This window comes from Dermacentor andersoni, chromosome 6 (assembly GCF_023375885.2).
Source record: "Dermacentor andersoni chromosome 6, qqDerAnde1_hic_scaffold, whole genome shotgun sequence".
NCBI classification, from domain to species: Eukaryota; Metazoa; Arthropoda; class Arachnida; order Ixodida; family Ixodidae; genus Dermacentor; species Dermacentor andersoni.
In genome coordinates this window covers 22,233,032-22,247,920 of record NC_092819.1, presented here as the reverse complement: position 1 = coordinate 22,247,920, position 14,889 = coordinate 22,233,032, and the positions used below count along the sequence as shown (strand labels likewise).

Below are 14,889 nucleotides of genomic sequence, written 5' to 3'. Positions count from 1 at the left end.
ATAATTTTTACCCTCTGGGATTCTTGAACGTGCACCTAAATCTAAGTACTACAAGGGTGTTTTCGAAGTTCGCCCCCATCGAAATGCGACCGTCCTGGTCGGGATTTGATCCCGCGACCTCGTGCTTATCGGCCCGAAATCATAGCCACCAAACAACCAGGGTGGGTCGGGCATCAGAAAGCGGATATACCTACGCCAACTATCCTTAATGCGAGAAACAGGCATGACATATGGTGCTACCATGTCGTGCTAGTTAATGCACACAGTAGCCAAGGCTTGCCTCCTGGCAGACGCGCGCTATATAGCACGGCGCAGCGTGCGTCCTCGAGGCGCGTGCCTGTCGCAGGTTGCGATTTGTATCACCCGTATTATGGCGAGAGGAGGGGGTGGTTTCTTGCTACCCGCAGCACCTGTTCCTTGGGACGAATGCGTCCACCCTCCCCCTTGTCAGGACGCCAGAACTCTCGAAGCTCGGGGTTAGACTTGGCAGCACGCGGCCATTCCGCGGGTCTTGGCTCCGGCGCGCTAATGAAAACATATCGCGAGGCAGCACCAAAATACGCCGTGGCCTCTGTTTATCCGTCTCCCACGCCCACGGCCATAAGCATCCCGTTTCGAGAGAATGGGAACTGACAGTCTGGCAAAGGCGAGAATTAGCGAGAAATGCGAAGGGGCGAATGCGATCAGGGCCCGTAAGAAACGCCAGTATGCACTCTGTCGACAAGCAAGCTGATTTGACGTGCGGAAGAGATTTGATGCAGAAAAATGTCCTGTTCATTATTTTTGCACAAGATTTTTCGTAATGCACACCTGAAAAATGAACTTCTTAGTGAGCCAATGCACGTATTTTTTCGTGTGCTTGTCGACGCCAGAAAGCTGACGTCTCCTTTTTGTCACCTTATTTTTCTTTTCCTTTTTCGCTTTACTCATTCATCCCGAAAACTGCCAATGAATGAAACCGCTTCCTACACTCCACCGTCACAATTCTTAACACTCCTGCATTTAAATGTGTCACTGAAAATTATCGTACGTGCTAACCGCTTGTGACAGGTGCGATTTCTTGTCTTTCACCTCTACCTTCTGTAAAGCGTTTAGCCACTGAACGTATTGAAATAAATAAATAAATAAATAAATAAATAAATAAATAAATAAATAAATAAATAAATCGAATTGAAGAGAAGAATCAGACTGAACTTGAAGAATCAATCCTATTGAAGAGGCCCGCCAACGCGATAACATGGAGATGCTTTTGTACGTTTCCAAACTTTTAGCGCAAAAAGACAACATTCGTACAGAAGTAACACAGACATGAGCGATAAGTGATTACGAAAAAAATGTTTCAACTAGAAGACTGCAAAAGAATGAGTACAGCTGAACAGGTGGTAAGATCGGGCTTGTGGGTTTACTGTTTCTGGAATGTAGCCGCACGAGAAAAACACGGTACGTAGAAGACACGCAGCCCACCCAAGCACTTGCAAGCTGCAATTCCCTAATCTCATCCCAACACCTTCTCTAATATGGTATCCTGCATCCTGTGTTTTCCTCGTGGGTCTAATTTTCACCAATGGAACAACAGCTAGTCCAAACTTAGCTGCGTATATCCATCACTCCTTGTTGCCCATAACTATTCAAAGTAAACGTAATGCATCGCCACAAGGCTTTCAGTGGGAAACGCTAAAATGAAAGCCCAAAACAGGCATTTTTCAGGTCCTCCACGCTCATTTGGGCCATATTTTCGTCTCTCCTGTAAAGGTCTCAATTTCTTTTGTGGCTGCAAATGATAACAGCTCGTGTTGCTCAAGACACTCGAAAAACATCACGATGCTGCTGTAACATCGCGAATAGTGCAAAAAGAAATGGCCCAAAGAAGACTAGTGATCCCTCCCAACTGAAGGTAAATTATGCTAGTGGCTGCATATAATAATGTAGTTGGGTGTGCGGTAATGAGGTGTGAGTATTATTTCTTTCAATGGCACTAATATCCAATGAGCGGCAATGATGTCGTTGTCACTTTTGGTACGTAACTCTAAAACGCCTTCATAAGTTATAGCTATATTTTGAATATCTGCTTGCTGCACTGGGGGTTTGTCGATTCTCGACTTAATATTACGTTCGCAGCAAGATTCAGACCAGCCGAATTTTGCGGAACAGTAGTAAAGAGTGAAATCCTTTACTGTACTGGTACTATAAGCCCACCGATGAAATAGATCACGAATTTTTTTATGTACCTTCCATCGCTGTTTGGTATACCGCTGCTTCATTCTACGAAGCATGAGCTCAACAGCTGGGGCAACTGCTTACGTACTAAACTGTGCAAACATGTGCTAACAAATCTTCATTTTGGCTGCACAGCTCAATTTTTTCCTTGAGGCGAGCAGGGTGAAAAAAAAATACTTACTACGAAGGTGTAGCGGCGCTAGTAGCGGGCGCTCGCCATGGCTGCCAAAAAGGACGATTGGCCAAGGGCGAGTTAGAGAAAGAACGCACCAGGCTACCAGTATTACTTTCTTTTAAACCCTTGTACACCCCGATTCATGACTGATCCCACAGTGTGGTTGCACGAAGTCACTGACGAACACCAACAACAACGATCGAGCCTTGGCCAATCCACTCTCGTGGGCAGGTGTCATATGTTAAAGGCGACAATAACAACCACCGAGCCCGAGCGATGGCATGCCGCTTTTCCGGCCAGCCGCCGCTGTTAATCGCCGTTCACAAGAAAAAGTAGACGGCCCGCATCAACCGACTGCCTACAAAGGCAAGGACAACGGACACAGCCTTCGTCAGCCTTCGTAATAAGTCTTGTTTTTCGCGCTGCTCGCTACAGGAGTGGAATACCAGTTCGCCCAGCAAACCACGCTTCTTGAAACTGCGTATGTCATGTTCTGCTTTCAATTTGTGGCATGTGGAAGACTGAAGTCTGTTTCAGTGATTTCGGCTGTGTAACTTACTTGCATAGTACGACGCCATCCCGAAGCACTTCTTCGTATGGTGCCTGGGGTAGCCGCTGTTCAAGCACCTCTTCGATCCAGTCCAAGATCTGAGATTCCAGTTCGGGATCGCGCTTCGATGCAATCTGCGTTGGCGAATATGAAAACTGAGTCTCTTTTCTTTTCTTTTTTTTTAATTCTGTTTTGATGCGGGTACTAATCATGTCTGCGGCACATCATTTAACCAAGCTGCGATATATTATAACTCATTTAAAAAGCGTAGATGCTCTCACCTAAAAATATTTCATCAGACTTTTTGTTGCTAAATAAACTTCGAATTATTAAAATTCATCACATGTGGGAGCAAAGGACTAACCCATGCCTCCTTACAATAATTTATTTTAAAAGATCTAACAAAATTCTTTCCCTTGATAACAGCCTTGAAAATGCACATTATGAAGGATAGATTACAGTTCCTCGCCCCCTCGAGGCAGGCGAGCGTTGTGCGCCTTCCAGAGTTAGTTGCCAGCCTGTATCTGATCTTTATGTTTTTCACTTCAAACAAATACCGTTATCAATATATAATTCACCAAGCCAAGGCACAGTACTTAGACGTTGCATTCATGGACATTGTACTCCTGAAGAACCATTTTCCCTGAAGAACGTTGAAAAACATATGCTGTGTAATTGCGCGTTGACAGCGACACTCACTCAAGTTACTTCTTAACCTCGAGCGCACAACAGAAGTTCTGTTTGGAATTCTTAGTGCTTGGCACGCTACCCTAAATCGCCACTTGTTGACTTTTCTCTTTCTTCCTAAATTTGACGTTTCCTAAACATCTGCTTCGTACGCTTCAACAAACCTCACTAGTTGTGCGCGAAAGCGTGGCAGCTGCCTTGACAGTGACAGATGCCCTCGGCCGGTCTCGTTGAAGAGCCCAGGGCCGAGCGCTGCAGGGGAAGCCTGCCTCGCGAAGGCGGAACTAATGCTCAGCTTGCTCCATTCGAGCGAACAGAAAGACCCATTGAACGTGACTCGCGCTGAGTCATATCGCAGCAAAGGTACCCACGAGCGCACGAACACCCTCAGCAAACAGGGCGAGGAGTCAGTCCTTGAAGACAGAACAGTGGCACAAACAAAAAATGCTCTGAGGCTTATGTCTTGGCGGCTCTCCAGCAGCGGTGCAAAGCTGCCTGCGCTGACTCACACTTACACACATGTGGAGAGAGAATGTCTCTTCACTGCGTCGGCGTATACGGCAACGAACGGACGCAGACACTGACTCAGGAAGCGAGAGCCCCTGTTTATAAGTGGGCGGGCAGTAGATCAAAACTTGCTGCCACACAGTGCGTTAGGAATGCGCATACGTTGTAATACATTTCTGAACTTCTTGAATTGTTCTACGGTTGTGAGTGCGCCGCTCTCACTCTGGACTCAAGAGTTAACGATCAGTGTCAGCGCAAGCAAGGACTAAAAGCGAGGCAGTGGTAATGCTAACTTCAGAATTATTGAAGTCCCGGCAGTGTCAAGGAAACGAGGTGCCACAATGTGGCGGGCTTTACTTTCTTTACTTGACTGCAATAGTGGACGCCTGCTCGAGCTTAAACATAACAAGGTGGTTCCTGTGATCAAGTTATCCGATGGTCACCACGGAAAGCCTCTTATCATGGGGCAAACACTCTCACCTTGGTCTATGTTTGTCTTTGTCACAGCCAACAAAACTCCTCTGAGAGGACTGGAGAAAGCTTCAACAGTGTTATTAAAGTATTTTGTTGTTGTAACCGCAATCATACTTTGCAGCGAAGTTGCTGTCAACACTGTCAACACGCGATGTGCGAAACAAACTTTGTTTCGAGTGGCCATCTACTTTTCTGTCACAAGCGCCTTATAGATATAACCAAGAAATCAAAAGAAAACCGTCTAGCATTCTCGCTCAAAGAAAGCCCTTGTCTCAGTCCACGGGCTCCCTTGCGCGAACGTGTCAAAAGACAGTCTGGAGTGAAAACTCAAACAGAACAGAAGGCGCGCCAGTGGTATATTCCTTTTCTTCTTAAGCTGCATGGAAGAAGTCCCCAAAATAGACCGCTTTCTTAACGAACAAGTGACACGAGCGGCTTTGCCCCTTGCGAGCAGGGGAAGACGAACTGCCTCCATAGACGAGTGGCTAGCCACCGTACTGGGGGGTTTTACAACACAGGAGCTACCGTCAATAAAGAAAAGGACAAAAATGCATGTGTGTCTACGGTTACGCCTTGCCTTTTGGCTCGTTTCGCTAAGCGTTGTTCTTCACTCCTTGGTTGCACCAGAGGCAATAAATAACTCCTCGCAGACTGAGTCGTCTAGACGAAACCGAGAATCACGAAAGACAGTGACAAAAATAAGAAAGAAAAAATAGGCTATCGCAACGATGGGTGAATGCTGCTGGATTAGTGCAAAACGCTGCACTGAAAGAGATGCTAAAGGCTAAGATTAAATAAAATAGCTAAGGAATGGTGAGAACACTAAAGTTAAGGAGGAAACGGAAGTTAGTTTTCTGGCTTGTTTGACAGCTACCGTAAACGACTTTGTTCCGTTATTAGTTCTGCTTTTATGCTACCTGAAGTTATTAATGAATACATTGGTTGTACATATTATATAGATTTCTAATTTTAGTTCCGGATGTTGCATGGTAGCTAATATCCATCTACACTTATGGACTGCATTGCAAAATTTTTCTGTCTCTGATATAGGGCACCTAAGTATAAACAGTACGACAGAAGAAACAATCACCAAAAAGAGTAAAGAGCTGGTGCTTTTTGAAAGCCTTCGATGCTTGAAAAATGGAAAGCTGCCCAAGTCTGCCAATTTTAGCTCGGTCTTGAACACTCCTGGTAGAATATATTTATTTTTGTTTTCTTCCTGCGAGTCATAATTAAGACATTTCGGCAGGAAATTAGCTTTAGTTGCGGTCATTAAAGTAAATATAGGAAACAATTTCGAAAGCTCAGTGTCTTGAACTCTAGATATACGCACAAACGACACTCTCGAAAAATAAACAGGCACTTTGGCACTACACACGATAAGATTGAAAAAGATAAGAAGAGCTGTCATTGTTGCTCACGTGGAAGCCGATTGCCTGTTCTCTTTATGTCGATTCCGGGACTACGTCTAAGTATAAGCAGCCAGAAGATGCCACAGAATCCAGTAAATTCATCAGCTGTGCCCGTTGTTTTAACTCTGATGGATTGAGTGAAGGGCTTCTCAACTCAATTCAGACTGAAGAAACAAATTTCGACTGTCAACTGCCAGAGACTACTTTTGGGAGAGCAGCATAGAAAGAGCAAAACCTAACTGAACACCCGTGAACTTATTCGCAAAAGCCTATTAAGTTAGAATTGTTCGTGAGAGCTAATTCTAGCCAGTCTTGATCCCGGACCTTTCATTCGCGAAGCTGTCCGGCAAATGGCAAAGAACACCTACGAACGAGATCGTAAATTCTGCCGGCGCAGTGTCATGGTCACTACCGCTATATTATACATATAGCCGACAAGGCTACCCACTCTAATTCTTCACCCGACAGCCCTTCTACGTCCCTTCTCTTCGACTCCTCCTAATTGCAATGTATAAAGATATGTCTATGCCTTGAGGCTTGACAATGACATTTCTGCCCATTTAATATAACTGCCTTTTCGGGTAAAAAGCGAACGAGCTCCATATTTCTAGACACAACATTCCACCCTTCAACCTTTTTATGCCGAATCAAATCGTTTTTGTTCCACTCCTTCGGGAGACATTAAGCAAGAATTACCGGCGATGCCGGCAAGGTATGTGGAATTCTTGTATGTGCAAACCTTGCGAAGGATGCCCCACTCTAAGACATACCGCGCAGAAACGAATGTCACTTTACTGTTGGTAACATCTATGACTGATGATGAAGCACACGCTACAACAATCGCCGAGAGTAGCACCATAGCAACGGCCGCCATTCCTGTCCCGTAAGATAGAAATAAATAAAGAGTTGCGAAATGATATCTAAAAGTGGATAACTATATTCGTTATATTTCTGTTTTCTATTCGTGAAGTTTATTTCGAGGAGAAGCATGCGTTCTTCACACGTAAACGCAATTACACTGATTGTATTTTTCTATGCTTTTCTGGAGCGTTACCGTTCGCCATCGGTCGAGGTTAATCTGATTGCATCGGATGTCTATAACGGCCCTTCGAGGCACTTCATCGCCCCGAAAAAGAAGGCGTCGAACGCCTGCTTAACGTTGTCGGCTGTCGCACCCTGCCGCACGGGCTCCCTTCATTGTCTTCGCGAGCCGTATACGCCGAAGCCCGAAGGCGGCCAGGTTAAAAAGGAGTTCTTCGACGGGTCATCAGCCCGAGCGCAGCGAGACGATAAGGCTTGAGGGATGGAAGGAGCGGGATATCGCTCCTCTCCGAGCCACGAAAAGCAGCCGACGGCGAACGCAACTTCCTTTTCGGGCCGTTCCTTACCTTGCTTGCGATCTGCGCGCTAAGACCGTACGCCGGACCTCGGTAAGCCATGACGACCACACTGGGCAGCAGCAGCAGCAGCAGCCGAGGCAAGGAAAGCGCGAGGGGCAATTGACCACAGTGGTGGGTAGACGGTGACGGCAGTGAAGAGCCGGGGCAGACCACGACTAAGACCCACCGCCGTCCAGGGCTCCTGAAACCCCCTCACCGCCGGGCATGGGAGGCTGGGGGGGAGTGAGGAGGGAGCCTACTAAAGATAGACCACGCCTCACCGGAGGCTACCGCGGTGGCGGCGGATGCCGCTGCAAGCGCCCGAGAGCGTGCCCTGAAAAAAAAAAGAAAGAGAAAAGGTGGCGGTGAAGAAGAACCTTCGTCTTCGAGAGAGGGAAAAAGAACCCCGGCTCAGGTTCCCATAACGGGCTCCACCGCGTTGTACGGCACGGCTGTGGTGCTGCGCTCACCCTCCTCCTCCTTATTTTCGGCCCAGGGATTGTGCACCTTGGCCGCCGCCGTCAGCACGATTTCCGGGGCTCGCCACGACGCCGCGTCGTGATGCCAGCATGGCCGGTGCATTGCACCGAGAAATGGTGCATTTCACGAACAACGGAGAGAAAGAGGCATGGACGCAAAACGCAGGGAAATGGCAGGGAGACCAACCGGTACAGTGAATATGATTTGTTGCCCAGCAGTGGAAGACGGAAAAAGCGAGGGAGAATGACGGACGGAAATGTAAAAGAGCTACATAGCGGATGTACGAGTACACACACATGGCCGTCAGTGCATGTCAGTTAAAATCGGTCAATGTTTAACTCAATCTTTTGTCTTTAAGAACGCCTTCGAGTTTCTACAGACGTCTGGTGAAGTCGGCATTAGAGGATTATCTGTTCCGGAACGGGTAGATGAAAGAGACACTGACCTGGAGTTCTTTGTCACATATCATCTTGTTCAACTTGCGCGCTCGCCAATGAATGATTTCATTTCATGTCATTTATTATCACCTTGAAGGCCCGAAGGCATTACATAAGGGGGGGGGGGGGGGGGGAGTAATACAAACACGTGTAAGACTGGTTACGTACAAAACAACAAAAAAAGAAATATTGCTGTTTTGTATGACTTTAAACAATCAAAGAAAATTACGAATTTAAATAAGCAACATGGCAATACATAAAGAAATCAGAGTACATACTTAAGGAGAATAAGTGCGAGCTAGCATGACAGTTAAGGACTGTGAACTAGAGGACAGACATTGCATAACTGGGGCTAAACTGGTGCTCTTGAGTGATATCCCCGGTGAAGGGTGGCCAACCAGGCTCTGTCCTGATCAACCTCCCAGACTTTCAATTAGCCTTTGTTTTCTATTCTCTCATAGTGATGTTCTGCTAAATGCTCAGGTCCGAATTTCCATTTATCTCGGTGAACATCGTGGACCGTTGCTGGTATTTGACACGCTGATTTGAGCAATGCTTGGTGAAATCAGTATTGCCATCGTCATAGACGCGCAGGCGGAAGAATTACTGGCCTAGCACGCCAGGCTAATCCCACCTGTTGCACGACATGGCCACCATATCTGGAAGTTGCCCGACTATACTGCAGACGATTTTTTCCGCTTATTCGAGCATCATTAATAATACACTTCTATATAAGATGAAGAGAAATAGGGAATTCTTTATCTAAGAGTAGAGAGGTTTGTCGACATAAATGTATTCGCCGACATGCTACTCTGCAAATGAGGAACGTGGTAGGGCGCAAGGGCGATACAAGAAAAAGGGCAGAAGAAAGAGAAGAATAAAAGACAAAAAACACAATATGACTTGACATTTTGATTTCTCTGTGGATTTCCCAAATTATAAACGCTTCAGCATCATGGTGGAGTTAATTAGTCATTTTTCGAAGCTAACCCTCTTAAACGGGGGATACACGGAACAAGTAATGGGTTACAGGAGTTGCACTTGCCCGCCACAGAATTACCTGGCTGTCTGTAGCGGCAACCATCTTTAAGTCTGAGGTCTAAGCAAGGTGCGATTTTCCGCTGTACCGAAAAGGCACACGAGCCAGCACTCAGGCAGAACCACAGCCTTTAGGGCGTGGACGTTGCCTGCAGCCTCTTGCAGGCTGCCTGCATTGCCAGCTCTTCGAACACTGCAGTGGAACGAGCCCCACTCCCCCTCCCCTGCTGTATCACCCCAATCCTGATACCCGTCCTTTTTTTCTCTGTTGTGTTCCAATGGCATAGGCCGGATATCCCAGGCTTTCGACGGAATGCGACGGCACAAGTCCAATAAATGCTGTTGCATTTAAAATCGGAGGCGACAGAGGGTCCATTGACCTTCAGGGCAGGCGGCATTCCATAAAGCTCGCGTGCGGGCACGGCGAGAAGGAAAAGGCCGGAGGTAGTGTGGGCTGTCGTTGGACGTGCTCAGAATCCCAAGCGCGTATTCTCAGCGTGCCGTCTAGGTCGATCCTCCGAGAGATATCTTGTCCCGCCACGTGACGGCCAAGTGTAGTGCGCAAATCACGCAAGGCACTTCAGGGAGGTGTGGCACGGAGCGTGAAACGGCTCGCGTCGGGCGCCTGTATCGAGGTGGCCAAATCCTTCGCGACAGCTGTCACCGGAGGCGTTGACGAAGCCAACTACGTGAGCGCTCTCATCAAGTTTCGCTCGAGTCTCAACTTGCGGGCCCAGCTCTACGGGCGAGCTGTCGGGATTGTCAACGGCAAAGCGAAAAGTATTCGGCTAACAATGTGGTGGTCTTGGGCTGAAGAGTCAAGTGGGACGGTGCGCCACAGAAAAGGCACGGAGTTCTTTTGGGCCTCGGTGTGTACGAAAGGGCGCGAGTTGAAGAGTTATTTCGAGGTGCGAGCCCCGACTCAGAGCTGAACGAAGAAGCCTCCCCACCGGCTCGACCCAGGCGCATAGCTCGGGAAAAGCTGTAATTCTGTTGATCAGCGGCCCAGGTGCCCCCAAGCAAAGGCGCCAGTAAACACACATGCAAATATATTAATACGTGCTGTCTGAAACGTACACCTGCTTGCATGCACCCGGATCCGCGTCATCCAGTATCGGAATACACTCGGTGATGTCGAAAGTCTGAGAGAATAGCGTCTGCTCAGGTATGCGCTTGCCAACTTGCACACATCCTAGGTGCTCCAAGTGGTGCTGTGCATACCTTCAGACTAGTATTGTCTATAGGTTCGACCTGCAATTGGTTAGCCTTAGCGGCTCTAACCACAACGTGCTAAATAACAAGAGACATGCGAGCCTTATGCTCTGACTTCACGAGGTGAGAGCACAGCCCAGTGCACTGACCTAGGTCGAGTAGGACGGTTGTAAAGGACTCAGGAGAACTGAGCACATTAGGCAACGACAAGGAAAGCTGGGGGAACCCTGCGCTGAAGGGAGAGAACGCATGTATAAGTGGAAAATGAGAGCCTGGAGAGGTTATATGAATGGCAGTTGCATGGACAGGCAGATGGAGAAATGTAATATAGGCCGTGCACTGTTGTCGCAGTAAACAATTTCGGGTCAAGAACGTTCTACAGCGCAAGCAATCAGTCTAGAGAATGCCCGAAGGACCCTATTTTGGGCAGTCTGGAAGGACCAAAACCAGGGCTTCTTGCAGTGTCTTTCGTTTCATGTTGTGCTTTACATTGCTTTGTGGTGCCTTTGTTGCAAGATGCGTTTTATCTTCTTTTTCAGTAAAACATTTCCGTTCATAATTAACTTTCAATAAGTAATTTTCGTGTTGTTTTCACGGTGCGTGGAAGGATATGCGCGCCATGGTGTCACAGTATCAGAAGAACAAGAGCTTGCATTTCCACCGGTTTTAATCATTCAAGGCTGTACCTAACAAGCCTTATTATTTGTACACGAGGGGCCAAAGTCACAAAGCTTTTCGTTCGAGAGCGCTCTTTGCCATTGGCTGGCCGCTTGCTCTATGAATATCTCCAGCATCAAGATTGGCGGGAATTTTCTCTTGTATACCAACGATTCTAGCGTAAGAGCAGTTTGTCAATACGGGCCCTGAGCTGCGGAACAGTGCGCTGAAGAAAATATCAAGCATCCACTAGCCCGGGCAGTAGCGGCACGGCTGCAAATGAATACGCAGTAGCCTTCCGACGCATCTGATCCGTTGCAAGAGTAGTTGTCCGTGTAGGTGGTCGTTTTGATGAGTGGCCGGCATATTTAGTGAGTCGTGAGCACCGCGTGATGTTTTGTCGGTTCAAATATCCTGAAAATTCTTCTAATATTTCAATATAGCGGGAATGCTGCTCCACAAAAGGTGAACAAACGCAGAAGAAAAAAAGTTCATACAAAGTGAACTAAGGGCCCTTTGGTTAAACGTTGCTAATGAATTTGTCGTCAGAGAGCAAACGTGGATAGCTGATATTCAACCAGAGATTAAGAGAAATAAATAGAGAGTGTTCAGGTCATGTGATGCGTAAGCAAACGACAGGATGTCTACAGTAACCGAATGGCTGCCAAGATAAAGTAAGAGAGGCCATCAAATAGGCCAAAGGTTTGGCGTTGGGAGGAGATAACGGAAATTGTAGGCATAAGATTGAGTCCGTTGGGCAAGGCAATGGTAATTTGAGATCGCTGTGAGAGGCCGTCCACCTATGTGAAATAGGCTGATGTTATGAATGAATGAATTTTTTATGTTTAATGGCGCAAGGGCCAAGTATGACCAAAGGGCGTCATGTCCGTGGTAATGAGTTTGCAGTGTAATTATGAGTTCTATGAAGTGGTGTGACGTGGCTGTAAAGGGGCCCTAAAAATAGTCGCTCTAAAGTGCGTAAAGTCTATATAATAAGAATATGGTGATGACGTATGACATGTACTATGAACATTAAGATGCATTTCAAAAGAATGATACGATGTGTAAAATATATCAGTTTATAAGATTGGCTAGAGCACTACTGCCTCCTTAGAGCCCTTGAAACACAAGGGCCTGGAGGCACGTGCTATGCAAAACAATTATTGCAGCGGCATCCTCTGGAACGAGGATGCTCTACAAATTTAATGGGCTTATAACATGTAGGACAACATCATTTAAGAAGTTGAGGACTGCCTTGGTGTTAAAAAGGGGTTCCTTACCAAGAAACATAGCCGGGTGTAGAGCGATGTAATAATGGTATGCAAGCGGAAAATGTTTCTTTCTCTCCGTTTCGGCTTCCCGACACTCCAGGAGCACATGGAGGACGGTCAGCCTCTCACCGCGTCTACCACAGGTTGGAGGTTAACTTTCAGTAAATAGAAAATGATGGGTCCCAAATGTGTGTCCTATTCTGAGACGACAGAATAGGACATCTGTTCGCCGTGATATTCTTGCGGAGGGCCAAGAACCTAACTGTGGCTTTATCACATGCAGTTTGTTATTTACTTCTGCGTCCCACATGCGTTGCCAGTGGTTTCGCAGTTTCTTTCGTATGAAAGATTTCAGATCTGTGAGAGGCACCAAAGCAGTGGTATTAACAGCAGGGGATGCAATTGACGTGGCCATCTGGTCTGCCAGAACGTTACCTTCGATTCCCCTATGGCCAGGTACCCAGCATATAATGATATGCTGGTTAGATAGATAAGCTTTGCACAGGTCGGAATAGACCTCAGTGAGTACGGAATTTTTATGCTTGCAGAGTGACATTAAGGCCTTCACCACACTTAGTGAGTCTGTATATATAACGGCTTTTTGGAGTGTTGATTTCCTTATATGCTTTACAGCTGACCATAATGCGTAGGCCTCTGCCGTAAGTATACTTGTGTCTGGATGTAGTACATCGGATTCCGAGAAGGATGGGCCGACGGCTGCATAGGACACTCCGGCATGTGACTTGGAAGCGTTTGTGTAGAACTCTGTGCACGAGTGCTTGTACTGAAGTTCTAGGAAATGCATTCGGATTTCGACCTCTGGAGCATGCTTTGTAACTTTTAGAAAGGATGCGTCACATTCTATCACCTGCCAGTCCCAAGGAGGTAATAGCTTGGTTAGGCGCATTAGGCTATGCCCGTGTAGTGGGACGTGCATTGCATCGCTAAGCTCCTTCACATGCAGCGAGAAAGGCTGTCTTGTAGAGGAACGATTGCGGAAAAGTGTAGCACACGTCATATCGGTTACGGTATTAAAATATGGATGTTCAAGATCAGAGTGCACTTTAAGGAAACAGGTAAAGCTCATGTATGATCTCTGCAGGTGGAGTGACCACTCATTCGATTCGGCATATAAGCTTTTAATCGGGCTTGTTCTGAAAGCGCCAGTGGCTAAGCGGATACCTAGATGGTGGACAGGATCCAGCATCCTTAGCGCGCTCGGGGCGGCTGGGTTATACACTACGGCACCATAATCCAATCATGACTGTATTAGGCTACTGTAGAGATTCATTAGACACTTCCTGTCACTACCCCATGTAGTCTGGGATAGAAGTTTCATTAAGTTCATTGTTTTTAGACATTTTTCTTTCAGATATTTAATGTGCGGAATGAAGACGAGCCTATAGTCAAGTATAATACCTAGAAATTTGTGTTCTTTGTTGACAGGTAATCGTTGTTCACACAGTTCTAAACAAGGATCCGGGACCAGGCCTCTCTTTCTTGTAAAATGAACACAAGAGCTTTTGTGAGGATTGATTTTAAATCCATTTTTCTCTGCCCCCTTTGACACTTTCTTCAGGCCATGCTGCACCTGTCGCTCGCACACTGGGAGGTTACAGGAGTTGAAACCTATTTGAATGTCGTCCACGTAGACGGAATAAAAAATGGCTGGTGGTAATGAAGCACGAAGTGTTGTCATCTTAACAATAAAGAGTGTGCAGCTGAGCACGCCTCCCTGGGGTACACCAGTTTCCTGTATAAAAGGACGTGACAGTACATTGCCGACTTTTACCCGGAAGGTACGATTGGGCACATAGATTTCTATTAGGTTTAGCATTTTGCCATGAGTGCCCATTTCTGATGTCTCTCAACATGCGGTAGCGCCACCTTGTGTCGTACGCCTTCTCCATGTCGAGGAATATGGATAAGAAAAACTGTTTGTGTACAAATGCGTCATGGATATATCCTTCAATACGTACAAGATGATCGGTTGTGGACCATCCTTCTCTGAAGCCATACTGATAGGGATCAAGCATTTTGCTCAGTTCAAGGAAATGAATGAGTCGCCGATTAATCATTTTTTCAAATACCTTACAAAGGCAACTTGTGAGGGCTATCGGGCGGTAACTTACCATGGAGGAAGGATCTTTGCCTTGTTTCAAAACTGGGACCACAATGGCTTCTTTCCATACGGTTGGAAAGTATCCCACGGTCCAAAAAGTGTTGAAAAGTGTGAGTAGTGTAACTTGCGTATCATTGTGTAAGTTTTTGAGCATTTCATACATGATTCCGTAAGATCTCGGTGCAGAGTTCTTGCATGAGCTCAAGGCAGCTCTCACCTTGGCAATACTGAAAGGTCGGTTGTACGGTTCATTCTGTCGACATTTTCTTAT

At 46.6% G+C, this 14,889-nt stretch overlaps 1 protein-coding gene across 1 annotated transcript in view; it reads right to left on the bottom strand.

Annotated features, from left to right (window-relative positions):
- Positions 1–14,889, bottom strand: part of LOC126521562 (uncharacterized) — a 40,426-nt gene that overhangs the window by 8,193 nt on the left and 17,344 nt on the right. The window contains exons 5-7 of the mRNA XM_055066069.2: positions 7,683–7,735; positions 7,411–7,613; positions 2,952–3,076 (exon numbers count right to left, since the gene is read on the bottom strand). Coding sequence (XP_054922044.1) covers positions 2,952–3,076; positions 7,411–7,613; positions 7,683–7,735 — 381 coding nt within the window. The remainder of the gene's footprint in view (positions 1–2,951; positions 3,077–7,410; positions 7,614–7,682; positions 7,736–14,889) is intronic.